This window comes from Colletotrichum truncatum (genome assembly GCF_014235925.2).
Source record: "Colletotrichum truncatum strain CMES1059 chromosome Unknown Contig_0009, whole genome shotgun sequence".
Lineage (NCBI taxonomy): Eukaryota > Fungi > Ascomycota > Sordariomycetes > Glomerellales > Glomerellaceae > Colletotrichum > Colletotrichum truncatum.
The window spans coordinates 2,895,050-2,918,203 of NW_027222406.1; the positions used below are offsets into that span (position 1 = coordinate 2,895,050).

At 41.1% G+C, this 23,154-nt stretch overlaps 5 protein-coding genes across 5 annotated transcripts; 3 read left to right on the top strand and 2 right to left on the bottom strand.

The window, feature by feature from the left end:
• Window positions 1-6,733: 6,733 nt before the first annotated feature.
• CTRU02_213341 (reverse transcriptase domain protein) lies at window positions 6,734-7,234 on the top strand (the record flags this gene model as incomplete). Its single annotated transcript, XM_070206028.1, has 2 exons — window positions 6,734-6,958; window positions 7,076-7,234. 2 exons carry the CDS (start codon window positions 6,734-6,736, stop codon window positions 7,232-7,234), a joined length of 384 nt encoding a protein of 127 aa, XP_070060421.1.
• A 939-nt stretch (window positions 7,235-8,173) lies between these two features.
• CTRU02_213342 (uncharacterized protein) lies at window positions 8,174-8,521 on the top strand (the record flags this gene model as incomplete). The annotated part of the gene is made up of 1 exon (XM_070206029.1): window positions 8,174-8,521. One exon carries the CDS (start codon window positions 8,174-8,176, stop codon window positions 8,519-8,521), a length of 348 nt encoding a protein of 115 aa, XP_070060422.1.
• A 2,288-nt stretch (window positions 8,522-10,809) lies between these two features.
• Window positions 10,810-12,243, top strand: CTRU02_213343 (reverse transcriptase domain protein; the record flags this gene model as incomplete). The annotated part of the gene is made up of 1 exon (XM_070206030.1): window positions 10,810-12,243. One exon carries the CDS (start codon window positions 10,810-10,812, stop codon window positions 12,241-12,243), a length of 1,434 nt encoding a protein of 477 aa, XP_070060423.1.
• A 35-nt stretch (window positions 12,244-12,278) lies between these two features.
• CTRU02_213344 (uncharacterized protein) lies at window positions 12,279-12,721 on the bottom strand (the record flags this gene model as incomplete). The annotated part of the gene is made up of 2 exons (XM_070206031.1): window positions 12,279-12,547; window positions 12,598-12,721. 2 exons carry the CDS (start codon window positions 12,719-12,721, stop codon window positions 12,279-12,281), a joined length of 393 nt encoding a protein of 130 aa, XP_070060424.1.
• Window positions 12,722-16,149: 3,428 nt separating this feature from the next.
• On the bottom strand, window positions 16,150-16,350 carry CTRU02_213345 (uncharacterized protein; the record flags this gene model as incomplete). Its single annotated transcript, XM_070206032.1, has 1 exon — window positions 16,150-16,350. The coding sequence occupies one exon, from the start codon at window positions 16,348-16,350 to the stop codon at window positions 16,150-16,152; it is 201 nt and encodes a 66-aa protein (XP_070060425.1).
• Between the last annotated feature and the right edge of the window lie 6,804 nt (window positions 16,351-23,154).

A 23,154-nucleotide genomic window follows, 5' to 3' on the forward strand; every position in this document is an offset into this window, starting at 1 on the left:
GTCTTGCTTTAGAATTCCGGGAGATATAGGGATATCTGAGCCTTTGAGGTGTTTAAAGTTGTTGTTTTCTAGGATTTGTTGAATATAGTGGCTTTGAGAGATTTGTAAAGACCCATTAGGTCTATCTCTAGTGATCTTGAGACCTAGAAAATAGCTGATTTCGCCTAGATCCTTAATTTCAACGAATTTAGAAACCAATAACTTAAGCTTCTTTATTTCGTTAAGATTCTTAGCGAATATAATAAAATCGTCGACGTGGGTTACTATGATAATAGGATTGTCCTTATTATTATTATAGTAGGTTGCCTCGTCGGATTTAAGAGGTTGTAGGCCTAGTTGTTTAAATATAGCCTTAACCTTAAGTTGCCACTGTCGAGGGCTCTGTTTTAGGCCGTATAGGGCTTTTTCTAGCTTTAGAACCTGATTACTAGTAGGATTATATCCTATAGTGTTTTGTTTAGGGTTCTGTTTTAAGAATTCAGCTAGAGGAATATTAGAGGGATCTAAATAGATATCTTCCTCTAATTCGCCGTTTAAAAAAGCTCCTATGATATCGATATGATGAATTTCCCAATCGTAATAGGCGGCAAGGGCAAATAAAACCCTATAAGTTGTAGGGTTAGACCCTATAGCGAAAGTCTGGAAATAATCGATTCCGTAACGTTGTTCAAAGCCTCTAGCCACAAGGCGGGCTTTATATTTATCGATTTTTCCATTAGGTAATAATTTCCGCTTAAATACCCATCTAGCCGTTATAGGCTGGGTTGAGGCTAACTTAGAATTTATAGCCTTAAAGGTGCCTTTAGAGATAAGTTGGGAAATCTTTTGATATATAGCTTTAAGCCATTTGTCTTTTTCAGGGCTTTTAAGAACCTGTTTAATAGTAGACGGTTCCTTAGTATAGTAACTAGAAAAGAGATAGTGAATATAGTTATTCTCTTTAATAGTTATATATTCTTCCTTGTTCTTAATAGAAGGAAGCCTGATTTCGATTTTGTTTTTAAAGTCTTTAGAGACTATAACGTCTTTAGAGACGTCTTTAGAGGGTATAACTTCTTTAGCTTCTTTAACGTCTCTAGAGACGTCTTTAGAAATACTAGAAGTAATGGATTTAGAGGAATCTTGAGCCTCTTGTTCCCCCTCTCTTATAGTATTTCGTATAAAACGAATATGAGTAGCCCTTATGATTCGTGATTTATAAGGCTTAGTAGGGCAGTATATAATATGAATATTCGTTGCCTCTGTATAGAGGTATATGCCCTCTTGAGTATAGGTATAAACCTTATTCGATTTGACTTGTTTTTCCTTAGGATAATATATATAGACCGAATCTCCTATGTTATATAAGGAAGATAAATCAGGTCGATTATCCTTATTAGGAAATATATAGTTGAAAAATGCCTCGTATGGTGTAATAGGGAGTCTTGAAGTAGCTGTATAGTTTAATAACTTAATAACAGCTTTAAAGACTTCATCCCATAGAAATAGAGGTAGTTTTAAAGCTAGTAATATAGTTCTAGCCTTTTCAACTATGATTCGATTTGCTCGTTCAGCTATACCGTTTTGTTCTGGCGTGTATGTAGTAGTAAGCTCTATAACTATCCCTTTAGGTTTAGTATAGGCTTCTAATTCGCTTATAGCGAATTCAGTACCATTATCAATTCGTAATGACTTAGGGTACTGGTTATACTGCGTATAATAATATTCTAGCTTATTTTGTATAAGAGATAAGATTTTATCCTTAGTAGGACTGAAATCTATATCTCTATAGCTAGTATAATCGTCAGTATATGGGATAGCGTAGATATTCCCAGCTATAGTAGAAGGCGTAATCTTAATCGTATCGATACATAGTCGATCGAGAGGTTTAGTAGCCCTGTTATAGTTAACTATAGACTGTTGTCTAGTTAACTTAGCTTTCTCACAGCTAGGGCACTGTAAATCGTCCTTTTTAAGCTGGTTGATAGGAATCCCCTTAGTTATCTTAGCTGTCTTATATAGGTAAGAGTAACTAGGATGTCCTAATTTGTTATGCCAATCCATAGTAGGATTAGTAGGGTTATTACCCTTAAGATTAGGGTTATTTTGACCCTTTAGACCCTTAGGGTTAGGGTTACCTTGTAATTCCTCAAAAGCCATATAGTTAGAGGCTTCAGAATCGGAAAGTTCATCGATTCTAGAGGATAAATCAACCTCGTTATAATTAGAGGTAGTAGACTTTTTAGTCTTATTAGTTGAGGAGGACTTATTCGTCTTCTTATTCCTCAAACTATGAATATCAGGTTCTAATTTCCCATATATAGATAGGAAAAATCCCCTTTTAGGGATATTTAAGGCAGCAAAGGCTTTGTGAGACGGGGTATATAAATAATTCCCGTTAATATAGCCTCCTGAGAGATAGTGCCTTAGACCTGAAATAATATTTATAGGGAAATCCGGTATATATAAGGCTTGTTCAAGCCTAATAGTTGACCTTTGACCTTTAAAGTAGAGCGGTAGGTCTATAGTACCTTGGCCCTTAGGTTTTATAGGTCCAGCGCCTGTTTTGACTTCTGGGAGGTTGTCCTTAGAAGTATAGGCTGTAAAGAATTCTCTACTGTTAGCTATGTGAACAGTAGAACCGGAATCATACAGCCACCAGTTCTTAGGACTAGAACTAGAACTAGGGCTATTAGGCCTCTTATTAAAGTAACTAGCATCAATCCCACTATAATATTCTAAATTATAGAAAGAGTAGGAGTTGCTAGGAGGCTGTTGGTTTTCCCTTTTATTATTGCCTTTAGAGGCATTAGGTCTATAGTTAGACCTCTTAGTCTTTTTAGACCGTTGTTGAGACTGTTGCCTATGGATATAGGAATTAGACATAGGGGTGTCCTCATCACGCCTATTTTCATCTAATATATCCGTAATAAGGGCTTCTAAAGTAGGTATCTCTTTAGAACGTAAGGCAGCCCTTTGCCTTTCAGCCCAAATAGGAAATGATTTTGATAAGGCAGCTATAAAGACCGTATTTTGGTCTATAGTCTCGATTTTTGCTCCTACAGAGGCTAATTTAGATAAATAAGCCTTAAAAGAGCTAATAAATAGATTTAAAGAGCTATAATCCTCGAATTTAATAGCGTGGAATTCGAGATATAGCTGTTGCCTTAGAACCGGCCCGGAACCTTCATAGGTATCCTTTAGTAACTTTAGGGCTTCTGCTGGGTCTTTATTATTAAAAACCAGGCTAAGAGGTTCTGGCTGTAAATTTTGCCTTATAACTAGTAAGGCTTGTGATTTTTGCTCTTCGGTTATAGCTGAATATTTCTCTTGATCCTCAAAGTATTGGGATAAATTCAGCAATTTAAAATAGATTTGAAGGGTAGTAATCCAGGTATTCCAGTTATCTATACCCTTTAATCGTTGATTTTCAGGCATTAAACAGCCTGTAACGGCTCTTATAGCAGTAGTAGTAGTCGTAGTAGTCGAAGACATATTGACTTTTAATAGGGTGCTTATTGCCCTTAAATATAGGGACTTATAGCCCTTGGGTACTTATTGCCCTTGAGATAGGGGACTTATAGCCCAAAAACTGCTTATAATATAGGGAATTTATCCCTTAATAGGCTGCTGAAGATACTAAGGAGCTATGCCTTGAGTAAATAACAGGTATTTTGCCTTGTTATTAAGTGCTAAGCCCTAGGATATGCCTTTATAATAGGGTATATAAGCACTAAAAGCAGCAAGTAATATCTTAAAATAATAGTTTCTAAGACGTAATCCCCTTAATAGTCTCGTATTTAGTAGTACTAAGGACTTACACTTCGTCTGCCTTAATAGTACTAGAATAGAGTTAAAGTTTTAGACTTTTCGTCTTAGGGGAATATAGCCGTTATAATAATAACCGTTATAATAATATACGGTTTAAAAGATTAATAAATATAAATTCCTAAAACTTATATCGTTTATAGGAATAAAATAGAGTTTAAGATATTTAATAACCGAAGAGTTGAGGATAAAAGAATAAGTAAAGTTATTACTCAGCTGGGCTCATAACCTGTTGGAACGGTAGGTAGGAATCTCGTAGATAGTACGATATCCTTATAACAGGGTATTAGAGTAAGGGAACTTGTACTTATGAAGTAGGGCTTTAATAGTAAAGAATGTATAGGCTTATATTAAAGCTGAGTTGGTTGAGGAACTAATAGCTAGCTAAGGGAGAGAATTAGGCTAGTTATATAGTAGTATAACGTCGCCTATAATAGCTAATATAGGAAGCTATAAGCTAGGTTTAGTATACGTAAGTATATACGTCAACTAGCTTATAAAGCAGCTTATAAATCAGACTAGAATCTTCTTTAACTAAATAGACTTTTAGATAAGGTTAAAGAGAGTATTCCATAGGGATCTGAATATCATATGTTTAAACTAGCAAGCAGCCATTCTTAGCTAGTTACTTTTGTAAGTCTTACTAAGTCTTAGATAAGACTAAATAGGATAAATAAGTAAAATAAAAGTATAATATACTTATACTTCTAACATAAATAATACTTTTAAGGTATCGAAATAAATACTTAATAATATAAAGATAAGCCTTAGAAGGCTCCGAACTTGCTTATAACAATTTGCTAATAGTATAAGCTATATTAACGCAAGTGCTAGCTACTAAGAAGTTAAGATAGCCGGTCTATTCGATATAAAGTTATTATTTATTAAGTAAGTACTTATTCTTATCCTAGGTAATAAGTAGATCGTTAGTAGTCGCTATAAGCGTCTTAATAACGCTTAAACTATTAAAGTCGAATCGTTAAAATACTACTTTTATATACTTAGCCTAAGAGACGAAAATCTTACCGGCAGCCTTATCGCGTTTAATCTAGAAACCGAGAAAATCGGTAGCCTTGCTAAGGTCTTTAAGAGAATAGACCTTCTCGAGGAGACGACGAACTTCTATCATGACTTGCTTATTAGAAGTAGTAATAGCATTATCGTCGACGTATATAAGAACGTATGCTTTAATTTTATAATTAACAAAGAGATAAACCTCCTTATTAATAGTAGTAAAGCTAATTCGTTTTATTTTACTTTTAATAAGTCGAAACTATTAAAATAGTAATTTTCTTAATTTATAAAATACCTTATAAAGCAGCTAAACCTTATTATCTATAGTAGCATAGCTAGCAAGGGGCCGGACGTATACCTTAACCCCCTCTAGAATCGAGGCGGCTAAGAAAGCAGTATCGAAATTATATACTTCGTATTCGAGATCGAGAAGTATGATAACTACGAAGAAAAGGTAGGTTACGGTAGTAAAAGCAATTATAATATAAACCTCTTACGATAACTAGTTACCTTTCTTATAGTTTCTATAAACTATATATTAAGCCTTATAGCATATAATTTCGTTATTTTTATTTATTTTAATATTATATACCTATTTACTAAGCAAGACTTTAGTATTATATAGTAGGTAAACGACTTTATAAACCCTTTTTTCCGTAAATTAAGTTATCTTTCGTTCGAAAGCCTACTCCTACTTAGGCTATTACAAGCTTTTTTATACCTTACGGTAAGACTTCGGAATCGCTATGCTATTAGGTAAGACTTTCGCATACTAAGAGAGAATTAATAAGAAGTTAGTAAAGCTAGAATATTAGTAGATAGAAAAGTCTTTTTAGTATAAAAGTATATACTACTAGCAGCTTGGTAGTAACTAGGTAGTCGCTAGGCTAAGGCGTAGCAAGGTCGAGAGGACTTTGCTAGCTAACTCGTTGCCTCCTTAATAATTATAAAGAGGGAATCAAGGTCTTAGTAATTAGTTTCTATTATTTCTACGGAGGCGATAAATTCGTCGTTATTTAATTTATTAGCAATACTATTATAAGGTATAGTAGTAGTTTTTAATAAGTTCTCTAATAGCGGAGATATAAGATATATATTAGTAGGTATTATCGCTTTTTTAACGATAGTCTTATCTAGTTTAGGATTACTAGTTACGGGTTTTTTACTTTTAATAAGCTTCTAATAGATAGTATACTAGATAATAATATCTAGTTTGATAAACATAGTATTATATTTAATTTTATTAATATTAGGTATGCTAGTAGCTAAAGGCAATACTATCCTATTGTTACGACCCGTTGGACATGGTCGCCAACACGACCCCGCCTGGATCCCGGCGGCTAACGCAGGGCATATGTAACCCAGCCGGACAGGTGTAACCAGGGATCCTCGGAACGGAAGAACTATGGACAAGTCACGTGGCCTCGGGGATAACGCGGGGTAAGGACAACCCGGGCTGGATATGTTGGATATGTCAGATATCCAACCGATCCCCGGATATGTTGGATATGTCAAATATCCAACCGATCCCCGGATATGTTGGATATGTCAAATATCCAACATAGCCAAGATAAGGAGGACCGTTCAGGACTTGTATATAGGATGGACTCGAGCCGGGCTCGAGGACAGACTTCCATAGCTCTTCAGCAATCAACTTTGTGATTACCCTAACCGGTACTTTCAGCTATACCTAAGTGACGACTACTCTACGACTCTTGTTGAGGCCTTGACTGATCACCAAGACCTTTGAAGATCTACGATCTATTCGACCAGGACCACGGAACGACTGTTACTACTCTCAATCCCTGGCTTACTGTTAACACAAACCTACTGTCAGTTAGCTGGCCGTAACACTTTGATTGCTCCTGTTCAGTAAGTCACCTTTTGAGAACTACTAAACAGTATAGACAAGATGTCTTCTCGCGCTTCTGCCAAATCACCTACTCCAGGATCCTCATCCTCTTCGCGCAACCAGCCTCAGAGCCTCGCGCAGGAGCCCGCCAACACTGAGGACTTCGACATGCCGGACCTCAAGTACGACTCCGATGGAGATGGCTCTTTCACCAAGGAAAGCTACGATAAGCTCCGACGCATAATCCAGAAACAAGAAGCCGAGACAAAAGACATGCAGAAAATCGTTAACGAAAACCGATAAGCAATGGAAAACCTCAACAAGCAACTCTAGCATGCTGGACAGGCCTACAAGAAGCTGGAAGAAGACATCAAGGGGGACGCTAACCTCCGGAAGATCTAGGAACTCCAGGGGGAAATCACCACCCTCCGGGCCGCCGCCAACATCGTCACCACGCCCGTCCACGGAGGACGACAAAAGCTTAAGCTTAGTGCGCCTGTCACCTACGACGGAACCCCCGGGACCCTTAAAGGATTCCTGATTCAGGTCAAAAATTACTAGAACTTTCACTATAGAGATTTCACTAACGAAACCGAAAAAGTAGTACACGCAGCCACCTACCTCCGAGGAAAGGCCCTCAAGTGGTTTGAACTAATCTAGGAAGAATACCTTAAATGCGAGACCCTCGACGAGTGTACTACCAAGACCCGCGATATCTATGCTAATTTTAAAGGATTCGAGGATGCGCTTAGGTTATTCTTCTAAGACCCCGACGAAAAGCGATAAGCCGAACGAGATCTGGCATAACTTAAGCAGACTAAGTCTGCTAAAGACTACTCCGCCAATTTCCGACAACTTAGCGTTTAACTCGACCTTACCGAGGAAACCAAGATCTTCATGTTCTATCAAGGACTAAAGGACGAAGTCAAGGACGAGATCATCAAGATTGATCGACCTGACGACTTTCTCTAGTACGCCGAACTCGCTATCAAAATCGACAACCGGCTTTTCGAACGACGAAAGGAAAAAGGCGAAAAACGACAAAACCCCAACTTAGGACGCAAGTACTAGTGGCAGCCTTAGCACTAGTTTAACAACCAGCGAAACGATAATAGACCCCGTAACAACTAGAACAACCCCCGACAAAGTACTGCCTATGGTTACCATAGTAGACCAATAGACCTTAGTGCTATATAGAGAAACGATAAAAAGAACGATAGTTAGAAGAAAGACAGATAGTGCTATAACTGCTAGAAGATTAGACACCTAGCATACGAATGCAGGTTACCTAAGAAGGAACGCTTCCAACCGGTACTAGAGAAACGACAAGCAAGTATCGCTACGAAGACGATCCCTTATAAACAACTTAATTAGACTACCTACTTCGATGACAACTGCTATATCTACTCTAGCAGTAAGGAACACGCAGGATGGTACCCCTAGAAACCTTAAGAACGATCTGGTTACGACACTACTAACGCACCTAAACGGACCCTCGCTATGGGATATAGAAGCAATAGCAAAATCGAGCGTAAGACAATCGAACAGCTCGATAGTATGAACGACAACGAGGAATTAGAACAAGACAATCAGCGAAGACTAAACCTCCTCTACGCAGGACGACAAGCCAACCTGCAGCGGATTCAACAGGACTTACAAAACCCTATGTGGCAACGACAACTCGGTGCGCTGGACGTACATATCGAACGACGACAATATGCACAAGGAGATCCCGCACGGATCCGCCAGATCAACCAAGAACTAGAAGAACAGGTCGAATCAGAAACGACCAAGAACACCCCTAACGACTTGGAAACACCTCGCGATGTTGCCCGCCAACATGCCTAACTGGAAGTCGCCTTTGAAGTTGCTTCAGTCGACGACACCAGCTCTGGAGAGGACTCTGACGAAGAAATACAGTGGTATCACTGCTACCAAGACTAGCGCCGAGTCCACTATATCAAGAAAGACGAAGCATGGAAGAAACAGCAAGAAAACGACGAACAAGGAACAGACGAGTAGTCAAAAAACTAGACTCGCCTACCGAAGACAAGGGACAACGATAGGCAGTCCAGACAAGGTCCCTATATAGCGCAACGACGCCCACGACACAACGACACGAGCATGTACAAGTCTAAATACAGCTCAACGGAAGAACAGCTACCGCCATGATCGACAGCGGAGCCTAAGGAAACTTCATATTACTAAGAACGGTAAATGAAAGAAAGATAACCTAGAAAAGAAAAGCAGCCGAAGACTGCTACGAACTTAGCACCGTTGAAGGAGAACAAGTCTAGTACGGCGGAGGACGCATTGCTATGGAGACAGCGTAACTCCCTTTGCAGATCTATGGCCGGAATAAGCGACTGAACTTCGATATTACGGAGATAGGAGACAAGTACGATGTCATCCTTAGAAGACCATAGTTATACGACAGTAACCCACGGATAGATTGGAGAACAAGCCAACTCTATTGGGACCAGGATTCAGTCACTGAGAAGCAACCACGGAACGGTGCCTCAAACGAACCTCTCAAGACTCCTGAAGCGAAGAGATTTCTAGCATACCTACGGATCAAGGATGTAAACGCTAGGACGTTATCAGCAATAGACATCGGCAAGGAAGACCGACTTCTGTCTATCCCAGAAGAATACCGGCAATACCAGAAGCTATTCGCCGAAGAACTCGAGACCGGACTCCCGGAACACAGCAACTACGACTACGAGATACCCCTTAAGGAAGGGAAGGAGCCAAAGCTAGAAGCAATCTACGGACTCAACTAGAAAGAAATAGAAGCACTCGACGCTTACCTCGAAGAAAATCTATAGAAGGGATACATCAGACCCTCCACATCACCAGCAGGATACCCAATCCTGTTCGTACCAAAAAAGAACGGCAAACTACGACTCTGCGTCGACTACCGGAAACTCAACGACATTACGATCAAGAACTACTACCCACTACCGCTTATCTCCGAATTACGAGATCTACTACACGGAGCCCAGTGGTTTACAGCACTCGACCTAAAAGGAGCTTATAACCTGATCCGGATGAAATCAGGTGAAGAATGGAAGACAGCGTTTCGAACACGCCGAGGACATTACGAGTACCTTGTGATGCCCTTCGGACTTACTAACGCACCCGCGACATTCCAGACGATGATCAACTACGTCTTACGAGAATACCTCGATATGTTCGTCGTAGTTTATCTCGACGACATCCTAATCTTCTCCAAGACTCTGGAAGACCACAAAAAGCACGTACATCAAGTGCTACGGAAACTACAAGACGCCAAACTCCTAGTGGAACCAGAAAAAAGCAAATTCCACACCCAAGAAGTCGAATTCCTAGGCTTTACGATAGCCCCTGGAATCCTCAAGATGTCTAAAGACAAAGTCGCAGCAGTACGAGACTGGCCAACACTACAAAACGTCAAGGATGTGCAATCCTTCATCGGATACGTGAACTATTACCGACGATTCCTAGAAGGATACTTAGACAAAAACGACCCCCTCACGAGACTTTCGAAGAAAGATATCCCATAGCAATGGGAAAAGGAACAAGACCAAGCTTTTAACAAGATCAAACGACAAGTCACATCGGAACCAATACTTGTTATACCAAACCCCGAGAAACCATTCGAAGTCGAGACCGACTCCTCAGACTACGCTATAGGAGGACAACTAGGCCAACGAGACGACGAAGGACGACTACACCCTTGCGCCTTCTTCTCACGCAAGTTACACGGCCCAGAACTCAACTACCAGATACACGACAAGGAACTTATGGCAATTATCGAGGCATTCAAAGAATGGAGACCGCAACTCTCAGGGACCAAGTACGAGGTCAAAGTATACACCGACCACAAGAACCTCGCACACTTCACTACATCGAAAGATCTCAACAAACGACAAATTCGATAGTCCGAATTCTTGTCAGAATTCAATTTCAGAATCATCTACCGGAAGGGCAAGGAGAACGGCAGGGCCGACGCCCTCAGCCGACGACCGGACCACGAGGTCTAGGTACCTGAGGAAACCCGAGTTATCCTCAAAACAGACAAAAACGGAGACCTTATGCCAGCAGCCAGACTCTTAATGATGGCCAGAAGAGACAGTACCAGCACGCCTGGAAGGATGTCTCCTGAAGCCATTAGGGAGATATACTCCGCACCCGCATACGGTCACCAAGGCGTAACTAAGACATGGAAACGCATCCGCCAACACTACGACAAAACGGCTACACGACAAGAAGTATCTTTAGCGATTAAGGACTGTAAGGTTTGTGCGAAAAGCAAACCCAGCCGACATCAGCCTTATGGAAAGATACAGCCACTCCCAGTACCGCAAACCGCATGGGAATCTATCTCGCTGGACTTCGTCACTAAACTACCTAAGTCCCGAGAACCAATGACCAACGTCTACTACGACAGTGTCCTCGTCATCGTCGACAGACTCACGAAGTATTCGTACTTCATCCCGTACATGGAGTCTAGCACTGCAGAAGACCTCGCCTACAAGTTTCTGCAGGTGATCGTAAGCCAACACGGAATGCCGAAGGAAATCGTATCCGACAGAGACAAGCTGTTCACTTCCAAGTTTTGGAGATCCCTGATCTCGCAGCTAGGATCCGACCACAAGATGTCCACCGCTTTCCATCCGCAAACCGATGGCCAGACAGAACGAATCAATCAGATCATGGAAACCTACCTACGCTGCTACGTCAACTATCAGCAAGACAACTGGGTTCAACTGCTACCTATGGCCCAGTTCGCCTACAACAGCGCAGTAGGAGAAAGTACAAAAGAATCACTATTCTATCTGAACTATGGATTCAACCTAACAGCCTACGGACAACCTCGACAAGGCCCAGCAGCTCTGAAAGCTGTGGCAGACATCAACAGACTTAAGGAGATCCAGCAGGAACTCCCCAGAGACCTCGAATTTGTGCGCGAACGCATGCGCAAATACGCCAACAAATCAAGAGTTGAGGGACCAACTCTAAAGGAGGGGGATAGTGTATACCTTCTCCGCCGCAACATCAAAACAAAACGACCAAGCGATAAGTTGGACTTCAAGAAACTTGGACCCTTTGAAATTACGAAGAAGGTATCTAACGTCAACTTTAAACTCGCACTACCCGACAGCATGAAGTGTCATCCAGTCTTTCACATTTCACTACTCGAACCAGCCCCACAAGGATCACGAACAAGCGACGTCATCATTGTGGAAAACAACGAGCCAGAGTACGAAGTCGAACGTATCATCGACCACCTTAAAGAACCCGAAGGATATCAATACCTCGTCAAATGGAAAGGATACGGACATGAAGATAACACTTGGGAACCTGCGAAGAACCTTACCAACGCAACTGACGAACTCTCCGTCTATTGGCAACAACACCGAGAACGGGAAACCACACCAGCGCCAGTAACGCCTCCCAGTCAAACAAACACCAACGGCTACCAACGGATTAGACACCTACACAGACACGTCAGACCACCAGCAGAAGCAGACAGACCGCGACAAGGAAAACCGTTTATTCGGTTAGGAACACCAGAATGCGACTAGGACCCCCCCGATAAGAAGTTTGGAGTACCAGGATTCTAATCAAGGATTGAATCCAGGTCTATCACACCAAAGCCACCCATCGATTGAACCTCCGATACGGGAGACGCCACCGGCTCCTCCTCTGTAACTTCTCGACCTTTTCGGAAAACCATTCTTTTCTGCTTACGCAAACGATCCAACCGCGCCATGGACTCGTCCAACTCGGCCTGCGCGGCACGCAAAGCAGCGGCTTTCTTTCGCAACACCTCCTCCTCAGCTACCTCTGCGTCCTCCAAACGAGCCGCTTCATCCAGTAAACGATCAACTACGACAAGTTAGCAGCACGTACGAAACGCAGGGAGCGTAGAAACGTACGAGCACAAACAGCGTCCGCCGCCGCATCACAAGACTGCCCTAAGCAAGTACACTCGCCGCAAACCTCACCACCCGGAAGAAGCTTGCAACGCTTCCCCGCGGAACGACAGTAAGAACAAGGCATGTCGACGACAAGGCCAAACTCAGCAATACGCAATGCGCGATTACGACGACGAAGAGTAGAGGCAGAACTCGATTTCGATTTTTGAACGCGACCTGACATAGTGTCAGCATCATGAGTAGATCAGGAAGCACGATTGATGGATCCCCAACCTGGGACCAACGACCTACTTATGTTGGGTCTTGAGGACAAGACCTTTGGAGAGGGGACCTGATGTTACGACCCGTAAACAAGGATAACAGCCGAACGACCCACTTGGGCGTCGGGCGGCTAGGACAGGACATTTGTACTACATGATTGATTGATTTATTCCTACTCGGTTATGAAGCCGCTCTTATGCCAGCAGCTATGCCCGGAAAGCGGGGTTTGGCAGGTAGCCGAAGCGTCGACAATGAACAGCGACGCCCCACTTCGCCCTGATGTTGCATCAGGGCCAGCTATCCCCAAGCTCCCTACTATGTTCTCTATTCTGTGTGTTTGTGCCCTCTGTTGAAGAAGTGTGTTGCTCTCCTGTCTGCTTTCTCGCTTTTGTGTTGCTCTCTAGAATGCTTGTTTTGCGTCCTCCTGCTTCGGTTTAGTTGGTGCTGGTAGCACCGTATCTGGTTCTTTGTACCTACAGTCTCCCCCCAGCGCTCAGCTTTGTCTCTTTGTTTTGTCCGTATCCTCCCGGACTTGTATGTGCCGTTTTCTCAGTTGCATCTGTAAATTCTTTGTTGCCTCCTGCCGGGTTCCTATGTGGCCTCTTGTTTCTTGCCTGTTGACCACTATTGCCCTCCACCACATTGGCCCAAGGGTCTTCCACGAAGCATAATGCTCTACTGACTCCGACATGTTCGATTACTGGGTATGAGAGCTCCCGCACAGATTCCGCAGACATTGTCGCGCGTTGAAGGGACACCAATCCTTCTTCGCAAAAGGGGCGACAGGGGACCAGTCTGTCTGTGGTCTGTAGTATTGTGTGGCATCGATCGTAGCATGCCTAATGCCTGGTGCTTTCTCCGTGCGGAAGGTGATACTGTTCTGTCGGACTCATCTTCGTCGTTGTGGGACGTTGCAAACTTTGTCGGGGGTGACAGGTGACCCAAAACCTGTCGGCGGCTGTTGTGTTGAAGTTGATTGTTTGGGCGCAGTCTTAGTGCTTCGTGTAGCGGCTTGTGGCTCGCCTGTGGTGGTGGTAACAGTGTTGTCTATTGATATGTCGTATTTTGCGGCTTGCTCTCAAGTTTTTCATTGTAGTCGGGGCGTGCTCTGCGGCCATCTTGGGCCCCTTTGGGACGTAGAATCAAGGCCGAGGATGGCATTGCATCGAAGGGGGCTCTGTGGCCGCGAGCACGCGTATTTGGGGCCGTTTTTGCTCCGATTTTCAAAAATTTCGTTCTCGCTGTTGTTGATGTTTTTCCATTTGTACTACAGGATCACGGGAACAGCGGGAACTCACTCGGCACGGAAGAACTATGGTACAAGTCACGTGACGATAAGATAAGGAAACGATCAGTGGAGCACAGGACGGGACGCTTAGTGATCAGTTGGCATTGCCAACTGATCGCGATCACCTCATGCACCTAGGTGATCACCCCCAGGTAGACAAAAAACACTGTTCAGGACTTGTATATAGTATGACCTGAGCCTGGCTCAAGGTCAGACTTCCATAGCTCTTCAGCAATCAACTTTGTGATTACCCTAACCGGTACTTTCAGCTATACCTAAGTGACGACTACTCTACGACTCTTGTTGAGGCCTTGACTGATCACCAAGACCTTTGAAGATCTACGATCTATTCGACCAGGACCACGGAACGACTGTTACTACTCTCAATCCCTGGCTTACTGTTAACACAAACCCACTGTCAGTTAGCTGGCCGTAACAAGTTGCTTAATTTCGTCTTCCTAGTCGTTAGATTCCTCTTCAGAGCTAGAGTCGTCTATACTAGGGGTGAAACTATAGGCGATCTCTGCCTAAGCGTGTTGTCAAGCTACGTCGCGAGGTTCGTCCAAGTCGTAAGGTAAACTTTCGCCTTCTCCGAAGGTCTAGTTAGTAGTTATATCGAGGAGTTATTATTCCGTCAAGGGGTTATGTTAGTATTCCGGCTTTTCTCCGGATTCTTCCTTAACTTATTCTTTCGTTTCTTAATTATATAAGGTGTTAACAGGTTTAAAACGTTAGACCTATAGCATTTCGTTAAGTTGTTCTGCTAGTCTTCTTACAACCTTGCTATTACTACGGTACATTATAGCCAGGGTCCTAGGGCGAGTATCCGGGGTAGTTATATCGTAACCTAATCGTCCGGGGTTACTATCTCTTAGATAGTATCCTAACATTTCTTTGTCTTCGAGATAGATCCGGTAGTCGTCGTTATAACATCTAGTCTACGACTAGGATACGTATAAAGCTTTCGCAATTATATTAACTTATCAGGGTTGCTTAGCTACTAGTTTCTAGGAGAGCTTCTTAGGCTGCTTGCAATCTCTAGCGATATATCCTTGCTAATTATAATTATAATACTTAGGGTTCTATAGCTTTTTATCGTTAGGCTTAGTTATTATGCTAAGGTCTATAGGTTTGCTATATTGTCTATAAGTAGTGCTTTAGTAGGTATTGTTCTAGTTGTTACGGGGCTTGTTATCGTTCCGCTAGTTATTAAACTTGTATTAAGGTTGCTATTAGTACTTACGTCCAGAGTTAGCTCTTTATCGTTTTTCGCCTTTTTCCTTTCTTCGTTCGAAAAGTCGGTTATCGATCTTAATAGCTATGCTAGCATACTAAAGGAAGTCTTCGGGTTTGTCTAGCTTGATGATTTCATCCTTAACATCATCCTTAAGTCCTTAGTAAAACATAAAGATCTTGGTTTCCTTAGTAAGGTCTAGTTAAACGCTAAGTTGCCAGAAGGTAACAGCATATTCTTTAGCTAACTTAGTCTGTCATAGCTATGCTAGTTCGCGTTTAGTTTAGCGCTTTTCGTCCGGGTCTTAGAAGAGGGATCGTAAGGCATCCTCGAATCCTTGAAAGCTACTATAGATGTCGCGCGTCTCTATAAAGCATTCGTCTAAGGTTTCGTACTTAAGGAATTCTTCCTAGATAGGTTCGAACTACTTAAGGGCTTGTCTACGAAGATAAGTGGCCGCGTGGATAACCTTCTCCGTCTAGTTAGCGAAGTCGCCATAGTAGAAATTATAGTAGGTCTTGATCTAGATCAAGTATAGCTTAAGTTATCCCGGGGTACTATCGTAGGTAATTAGAAAGCTAAGCTTAAGTTTCTAGCATCCTCTAGTAGGGGTTGTTATAATGTTAGCAGCGGTCCGGAGGGTGTTGTTCTGTTCTCTAAGTCGGTATACTTCGTTTTCGAGGTCTAGGATGCGTTGAAGGCTATTACCGAGTTCCTAGATTATCTGTTTAAGACCCTAGAGTTTAGCAGCTATTTCGTTATATATAGTCTAGACTTTAGCAATATCGTCGTCTCCTTTCTTGACTCGGGCTTGGAGCTTGTTATAAGTCTCCTTCTTAAGGGTTATTTCGTTATCCGAGTCTACTGCTATCGGGGCTCCCTCGAGTTCCTTAGCCAGGTTTCTAACAGGCTGCTTAGAGGAAGAGGAGCTTCCCGGGGTAGGTAATTTAGCGGAGGCTCGAGAAGACATGCTTATCGTTTTACTATTAGTAGGCGTTAATAGTCAACTTACTAAACAAGAGTAATCAAAGTATTACGGTTAGCTATCTAACGGTAGGGTCTGCTAATAGAAGCTAGGGATTGATATATAGTAATAGTATACTAAGGTTATAGTTAGGTTATAGGTCGTAGACTAATAGTAGATCGGTCTTTAGAAGCTAAGGTAATTAGTCTTAGACTTAATAAGTAATTCGTAGTAAAGGTAAGCTAAAAGTATCTTAAAGATAAATACTAAGTTGATTACTAAAAAGCTATAGAAGTCTAACCTTAAGCTAGGCTTAGGTCATACTATATATAAGTCCTAAATAGTATTCTTTATCTACTTAGGGGTAATTACCTAGGTATATAAGGTAATCGCGATCAGTTAGTAATGCTAACTAATTACTAAGCGTCCCGTCCTATGCTTTACTAATTGTTTCCTTATCTTATCGTTATATAACTTATACTATAGTTCTTCCGTGCCGAGTAAGTTTCCGCTGTTCCCGTAATCCTGTAGTACAAATGTCCTGTCCTAGCCGCCCGACGCCCAAGTGGGTCGTTCGGCTGTTATCCTTGTTTACGGGTCGTAACAAGCGTTAGCCTTCCCTAGGTAAAGATTAAGACCGTATTTTCGCTAATTTAACTACGACCAAAGAATCCGAATTAAGCAAGTCTAGTAAGGAAGGCGATAGTAATAAGTCTAATGCTAGCGACTCAACCCTTAGTCCCCCGCCTACTGCTAGCCCTGCTTAACGCTCCCCTACCCCCTCGTCTATAGTAGAGTCTAGCTTTAATAACGCCTTCCTTTCGCCTCTTCCTAGTAAGCAACTTCCTAACCTTTAGCTAGAAGGTAATAATACTACTTTTTAGCCTTATCTCTATTATATTTATACTATAGTAAAGGTATATAAACACGGTTATAAAAAAAACAGAATAGTCCTCGATCTTAAGTAAGTCGCTATCCCTAAGTATTTTTTTACTTTGAAGGGATCTTCGCGTTATGCATAGTATAACCATCGCAAAGACATATATACCGTAGTAAGTAAAGCGTTTTCCTTCCTTATCCTTAGCAATTAGCTAACGTTTATCTTTATAAGCGCCGTCCTTTATATTTAGTAACTACTAAGACTATCTCTTTTTATAAGGAGTTATTCGATGCTTAATATACTATATTTAGGACGAGGATAATAGAGATGTTTGCTAGTAAATCTCCCTTATTACGCGCGACTTGTTTGTTAGCTACGACGCCTTAGAAAGCGCTTACCGTAAGTATTATAGAATAACTACTTCTAAGCAGCCTAAACTTATATATATTCCTAATCGACTTATTTATAAGGTCTTTGCTAACGTTTAGTTAGGCGATTATTACGGCTTATAAGGTAATTATCGACCGTTACTACTAGATATACGACGATTTTATAGCCTTTACTTATAATAAAGGTCCCCCTTGCTATCTAGTAAGGACCTTGTTTTGTTATATTCTTTATTTATTTTCTAACTTTCTTATCTAGCAAAGCGTAAACGATTCTACCCCCGAGTCCTCCCTAGAGATATAGGCTTTATAAGTTAATAATTAGCTAAAAAGATAGCTTACGAAGAACTTCTTCGTATCTTCTATGCCTAAGGTTACGCTATGCGATATAACTAGTAGGTAGTTTATCTTTTCAAGCTCTTCCGAAAGCGCGTCATTAAGCTTTCCCTTTACTAAGGTTCGGCTTTCCTATCCTTATCAGATAGTAATTATCTTATTTTTGCTTATTATTCGCCTTATTTTCGTTCGGTTTGCTTAAGACTTTTTTTTTTAGGAGGATCGTAGGTTTAGGAATAACTATAGCGGATAGTCTTATTTAACCCCGAATAGCGGTATTCTATCTCCTTTTTAATTTATTTTCCTATCTTCTTAGCTATTTGCGTCCCGATGGTTAGGATCGCCTTATATAGGCAGCTTATCCCGGCGGTTAGGTATTAGAAAGGGAGGTTTTCTTTTAGGTGTCGCGCTACCTTGATATTATTCCTTTGTTTTACTCTTTTTAGATTATCTCTTTCGTTTCTTTTCATAGTCCTATATTGCCTATTAGGCGCTAACTATATCGCTAGAGTATACCTAAAAGTTATACTCTGCTAGCCACCCTTTCTATTTAACAAGGTAGTAAGTATTATCTCCCCTTGTTCGACGGCTAACGATATAGTCTAGTTCCTATAGCTAGTTATCCTCCTCTAGGTTAGGCATTAGTAAGAGATCGCTATCCCTATTACTATGCTACGGCTCTAGTAGGCTAATATAAAAAACATTATATAACCGGCTATATTGCTTTAGTAGTGCTAGTCGGTATGCTTAATAGCTAATCTTTTCTAAGACCTTAAAAAGGCTTATAAACTTCGGGGCTAACTTACGCTAAGTTGCCTTAAATCGTAAGTTCCTTATAGATAATATAACTAGGGACTTCTTAGGGATGTTAAGGGGTTAGTACCGTTTATTATAGGCTTTCGCTTGCAATTCGGTTGCCTTTCCCTAGTGTTCCTTAAGTTGGTTACGTAATTCTTGGAGTTTTTCTAGGCGTTTAGTTACGCCTTGTACTCCCCCTTAAACGACCTCGTCCTCGAGGTCAAGGCATAGTTCTAGCTAATAGCCCAGCAATGCCTTTGCAAGTAAAATTCCTATTATAGCATTTCTTCTATTATTTACTACATATTATGCCTATGCTAGTAGCGTAGGCTAATTTCTATTTATTATAAACGCTTTTAAATATTGTTCTAGGGCCTTGTTTACTACCTCTGTTTAGCTATTTGTTTAGGGATGAAACGCTATCGAAAGCATTCTCTTTATCTTTGCATGATAGTAGAATTGAGCCTAAAATTGGCTTGTAAAAACAGGTCTTCTATTAGAGATAACTCCTTTAAGGCTGCTTCCAAATAACTTAACCTTCTCGTAGAAAATTATAGCTAGTTTTGCTATAGTAATAGAGGTATTGACTACAATATAAATACAGTATTTAGTATAACGATCTATTATAACAAGGATCGTATCTACGAGTTGGTAACCGTTAAACATAGGCGGTAAGCTTGTAATAAAGTCTATAGATACTTATTTAAAGGGTCGCGTTGGTCTTGGTAAAGCTTGCAACTCCTTATAAGGTCGGTAGGTCTTAGCTTTAGTACCTAAGCATACTATATATCCTCGAACATAGTTTTTAATAGTTTTCTCTATATTAATCTAACGAAATTTTCGCTAAATTAACTTAAGTATCTTGTCTCTTCTAAAGTATCCTGCTAGTAGATCGTTATAGAATAGACGGAGGATCTCTAACCTTAGACTAGCTTCTTTAGGGATATATAACTTCCTATAGAATTAAACGAAGCCGGAAGGTAATAAGGACTAATATGGTTTCCTTAGTACCTCTGCTTGCAACGCTTCTCTAAGACGTCTGCATAATAGATCTTCTTCCTAGGCCTTCTTAATTAAGGTACTAAGGGAGTTGGAAGTATTATCACTATAAACTTCCTCTTTATAAGCTGCTTAACAGGCTATAGCCTATATAACGGCTTGTATACGTCAGCCTAGCGTGTTTTGCTATAGGACTATATCCTTTTAAGATAGGTCTACCTTATCTTATAAGGTAGGCAATAGGTTAGTATTCGACCCCTTTTCGCCTTCGTAATCTAGTCTTCTTAACGGCCTATCTGCAAGGTTCGTTCTCCCCTATCGATATCGAATAACAAAATCATATAAAGCTAATAGTATGTAATATCGCGCTTAGCGACTATTCAGCCTTAGCTATAATATAAACGTCTATAAGTTTTAGTAATTAGTTAGAACTTCTATTAGAAACGCCGCCCCTTCGACATAGTGTCGCTAGTGTTTAAATGATTCTACTATAGCTAACATCTCTTAGTTAGGCGTTCTATAATTCAACTCTACCCCCTTAAACTTCCTAGACTAGAAAGCAATAGGATACTACTTCCCGTCTAGCTATAGCTAGGAATAGATACTAGCTGCTATATAGTAGGAAGCATCGGTCTTAATGCAGGACCTTAGTTGAGGGTTATAGTAGCGTAAGAGAGGGGCGCTTTGGAATGCTAGGATTAGCATCCTAAACGCTACCTTCTCGGCTAATCCTAACTATACTTTACCAGGCTTACGGCCTCCTATACTTCCTTTTAGGAGATTAGTAAGAAGGCGTATAATCCTAGAGTACTTATAGATAAATCTGCGATAAAAGTTATAAAACCTTAGGAATACCTAAACTTCTCGGAAGGTTGTCGGCTCTAGCTATTAGGCGATTGCCTTAACCCTACGGGGGTTTATAAAGATTCCCTCTATAGATAGAATATACCCTAAAAACTTAACTTGTCGTTAGTAAAAGGTATATTTCGATAGTTTAGCGTATAAGGCAGCTTCTTATATGCGTTATAAGACTTAGTATAGATAGTTTATATATTCTTCTCTAGTCTTAGAGAAGACTAAGATATCGTCTAGATAAATAATATAGATAGTATCTACTAAGCCTTCTAAAGCATTATTAATATATGCTTAGAAAGTAGTAGGTACGTTAGTTAAACCTATAGGGAGAACGCAAAACTTATATAAACTATAACGGGTCCGAAACGCGGTTTTCTATTTATCTCCTTCTTTAATACGTATGCGATAGTATATATCTTTAACGTCGATCTTTGAAAAATATTAGGTACTAGTAATCCGGTTAAGGATCTCCGAAATCAAGGGGAGAGGGTAGCGATTCTTAACCGTAATACGATTTAGCCCTCGGTAATCAACGCAAAGTCGTAAGGAACTATCCTTCTTCGGGACGAAGATAATAAGGGCCTTAGCCAGGCTCTTTGATAGACGAATACGTCCCGCTTAGAGATTCTCTTCGAGGTAACTACGTAGTTCCTCTAGCTCCTTAGGTAATAGGGGGTAGATAAGACCCTAAGGGGGGGACTTTCCCTCCTCTATATTAATAGAATGGTCTAAGGCTTTGAAAATAGGGAGATTCTTAGCATTCTCAGGTGTAAGAACGTCAACGAACGAACGTAGTTCCGGGGGGATAGCCATAATCCCAATCGTAGGCTCCTCTTCCTCTTCATCCGGGAGAGGTTGTAGTTCGGGGAGCTGTATAATAGCGAAAACCTACGCCTTCTCTCGAGTAGCCTTTTTTACAAAGCAGGAGGCTCGGCACTTCTCTTATTTCCTCCATAGATATTCAAACCACCATATACGGTTTTTTCCCCTAGGAAAATGTTATAGTACTTGATAGTAGTTATTAAAAGTAATATAAGGCTTCCTTTAGGTCGAGGGTCGCGGTTAATTGCTATATAGGAATAAGTAAACGACCGACGAGTTCCTTACAAATCGGTAAGGATAAGTAGAACCTGAAAGACCCTATAGGTAGGGACAGTACTTTACCTTAGTACAGATAGGATTAGAAGGGTTAGCTTAGCTTGATTTAGTCCTTGCTACTATGCAAAGGCATACGAAACTAAATCGCACTTAGCTCCCGAATCAAAATCAATATTAATAGATACTATTACTTAGTTTCCTCTAACTTTAGCAGAGGTATAGAATCGTTAAGTAGTCCCTACTATAAGCTAGGAAGGAGGATAGGGAGTTACTCCTTCCCCTTGCCTTTTCCCGAAGCAGAGGTGTTAGTATTAGTAGTCGCCTGCTAAACCCCCGTTTTTCTTTTCATTTTCTCTCTATCCTCCTTTAAGGATTTAGTATAAATATTAGACAAATAGTCCGGACTACCGCAGATATAACAAAGGCGTAGTTCGCTAGTAGTATAGTTAACGCCGTTTTTCCCTCCTTTTTTAAGACTCGACTAAGGAGAAGAGGAAGTAGGATTTCGAGCTTGTCTCTTAACCCTTCCCAGTTTACTATCTTGTTTGTCATCGCGCTTTCGCTTAGGGTTCGGCCGGATAACACCCTAATATCGAGCAGACATAGCTACCATAGCCTCTCGCGTAGTAGGGAGGTTAGTAGTATTAGTCTATATATACTTCCGTAATTCATTAGTCAACTTAGCATAAAATTCTAAGGCACTTTCTTTTTCTAGACGAGGGGTAAATTCCTTCTTAAAAGACTGTAAATAAGCATGAAAGTCTTATAGCTCTTGATCTAATCGCTATCTTATAGTAACTAGTTGTTTTATAATTTAGGGTTCCCGGAATTAAGCATCCTTAACGAGTGTTTTCGTCTAATAAACAAAGTATAGATATTCCCAGGCGTTTAGCTAGTATTCCTTATCTAAATTATCCTTATATAGGTACTATCTCGCTCGGCAGTCGGCATCCATATAGTCTAGTGCTAGGACTATCTTTTTAATATCGGTTTTATATCTTTTAAGGGCTCCCTTATAAGCTTATTGTTACGGCCAGCTAACTGACAGTGGGTTTGTGTTAACAGTAAGCCAGGGATTGAGAGTAGTAACAGTCGTTCCGTGGTCCTGGTCGAATAGATCGTAGATCTTCAAAGGTCTTGGTGATCAGTCAAGGCCTCAACAAGAGTCGTAGAGTAGTCGTCACTTAGGTATAGCTGAAAGTACCGGTTAGGGTAATTACAAAGTTGATTGCTGAAGAACTAGGAAAGGTAGGACTCGAGAGGACTCGAGTCCCAACTATATACAAGTCTGGTTCCATGCTGAACACTTCCTGATCCTGGGGGACCGACACCCAGGACGTCGGTCCATCGCCATGGACCGCCCTTGGCACCGTCGGTCCTGTCCCAGGACCGCTTATCGTCCGTCGGTCCTGCTTATCGTCACGTGACCTGTATCCTAGTTCTTCCGTTCCGTAGGGG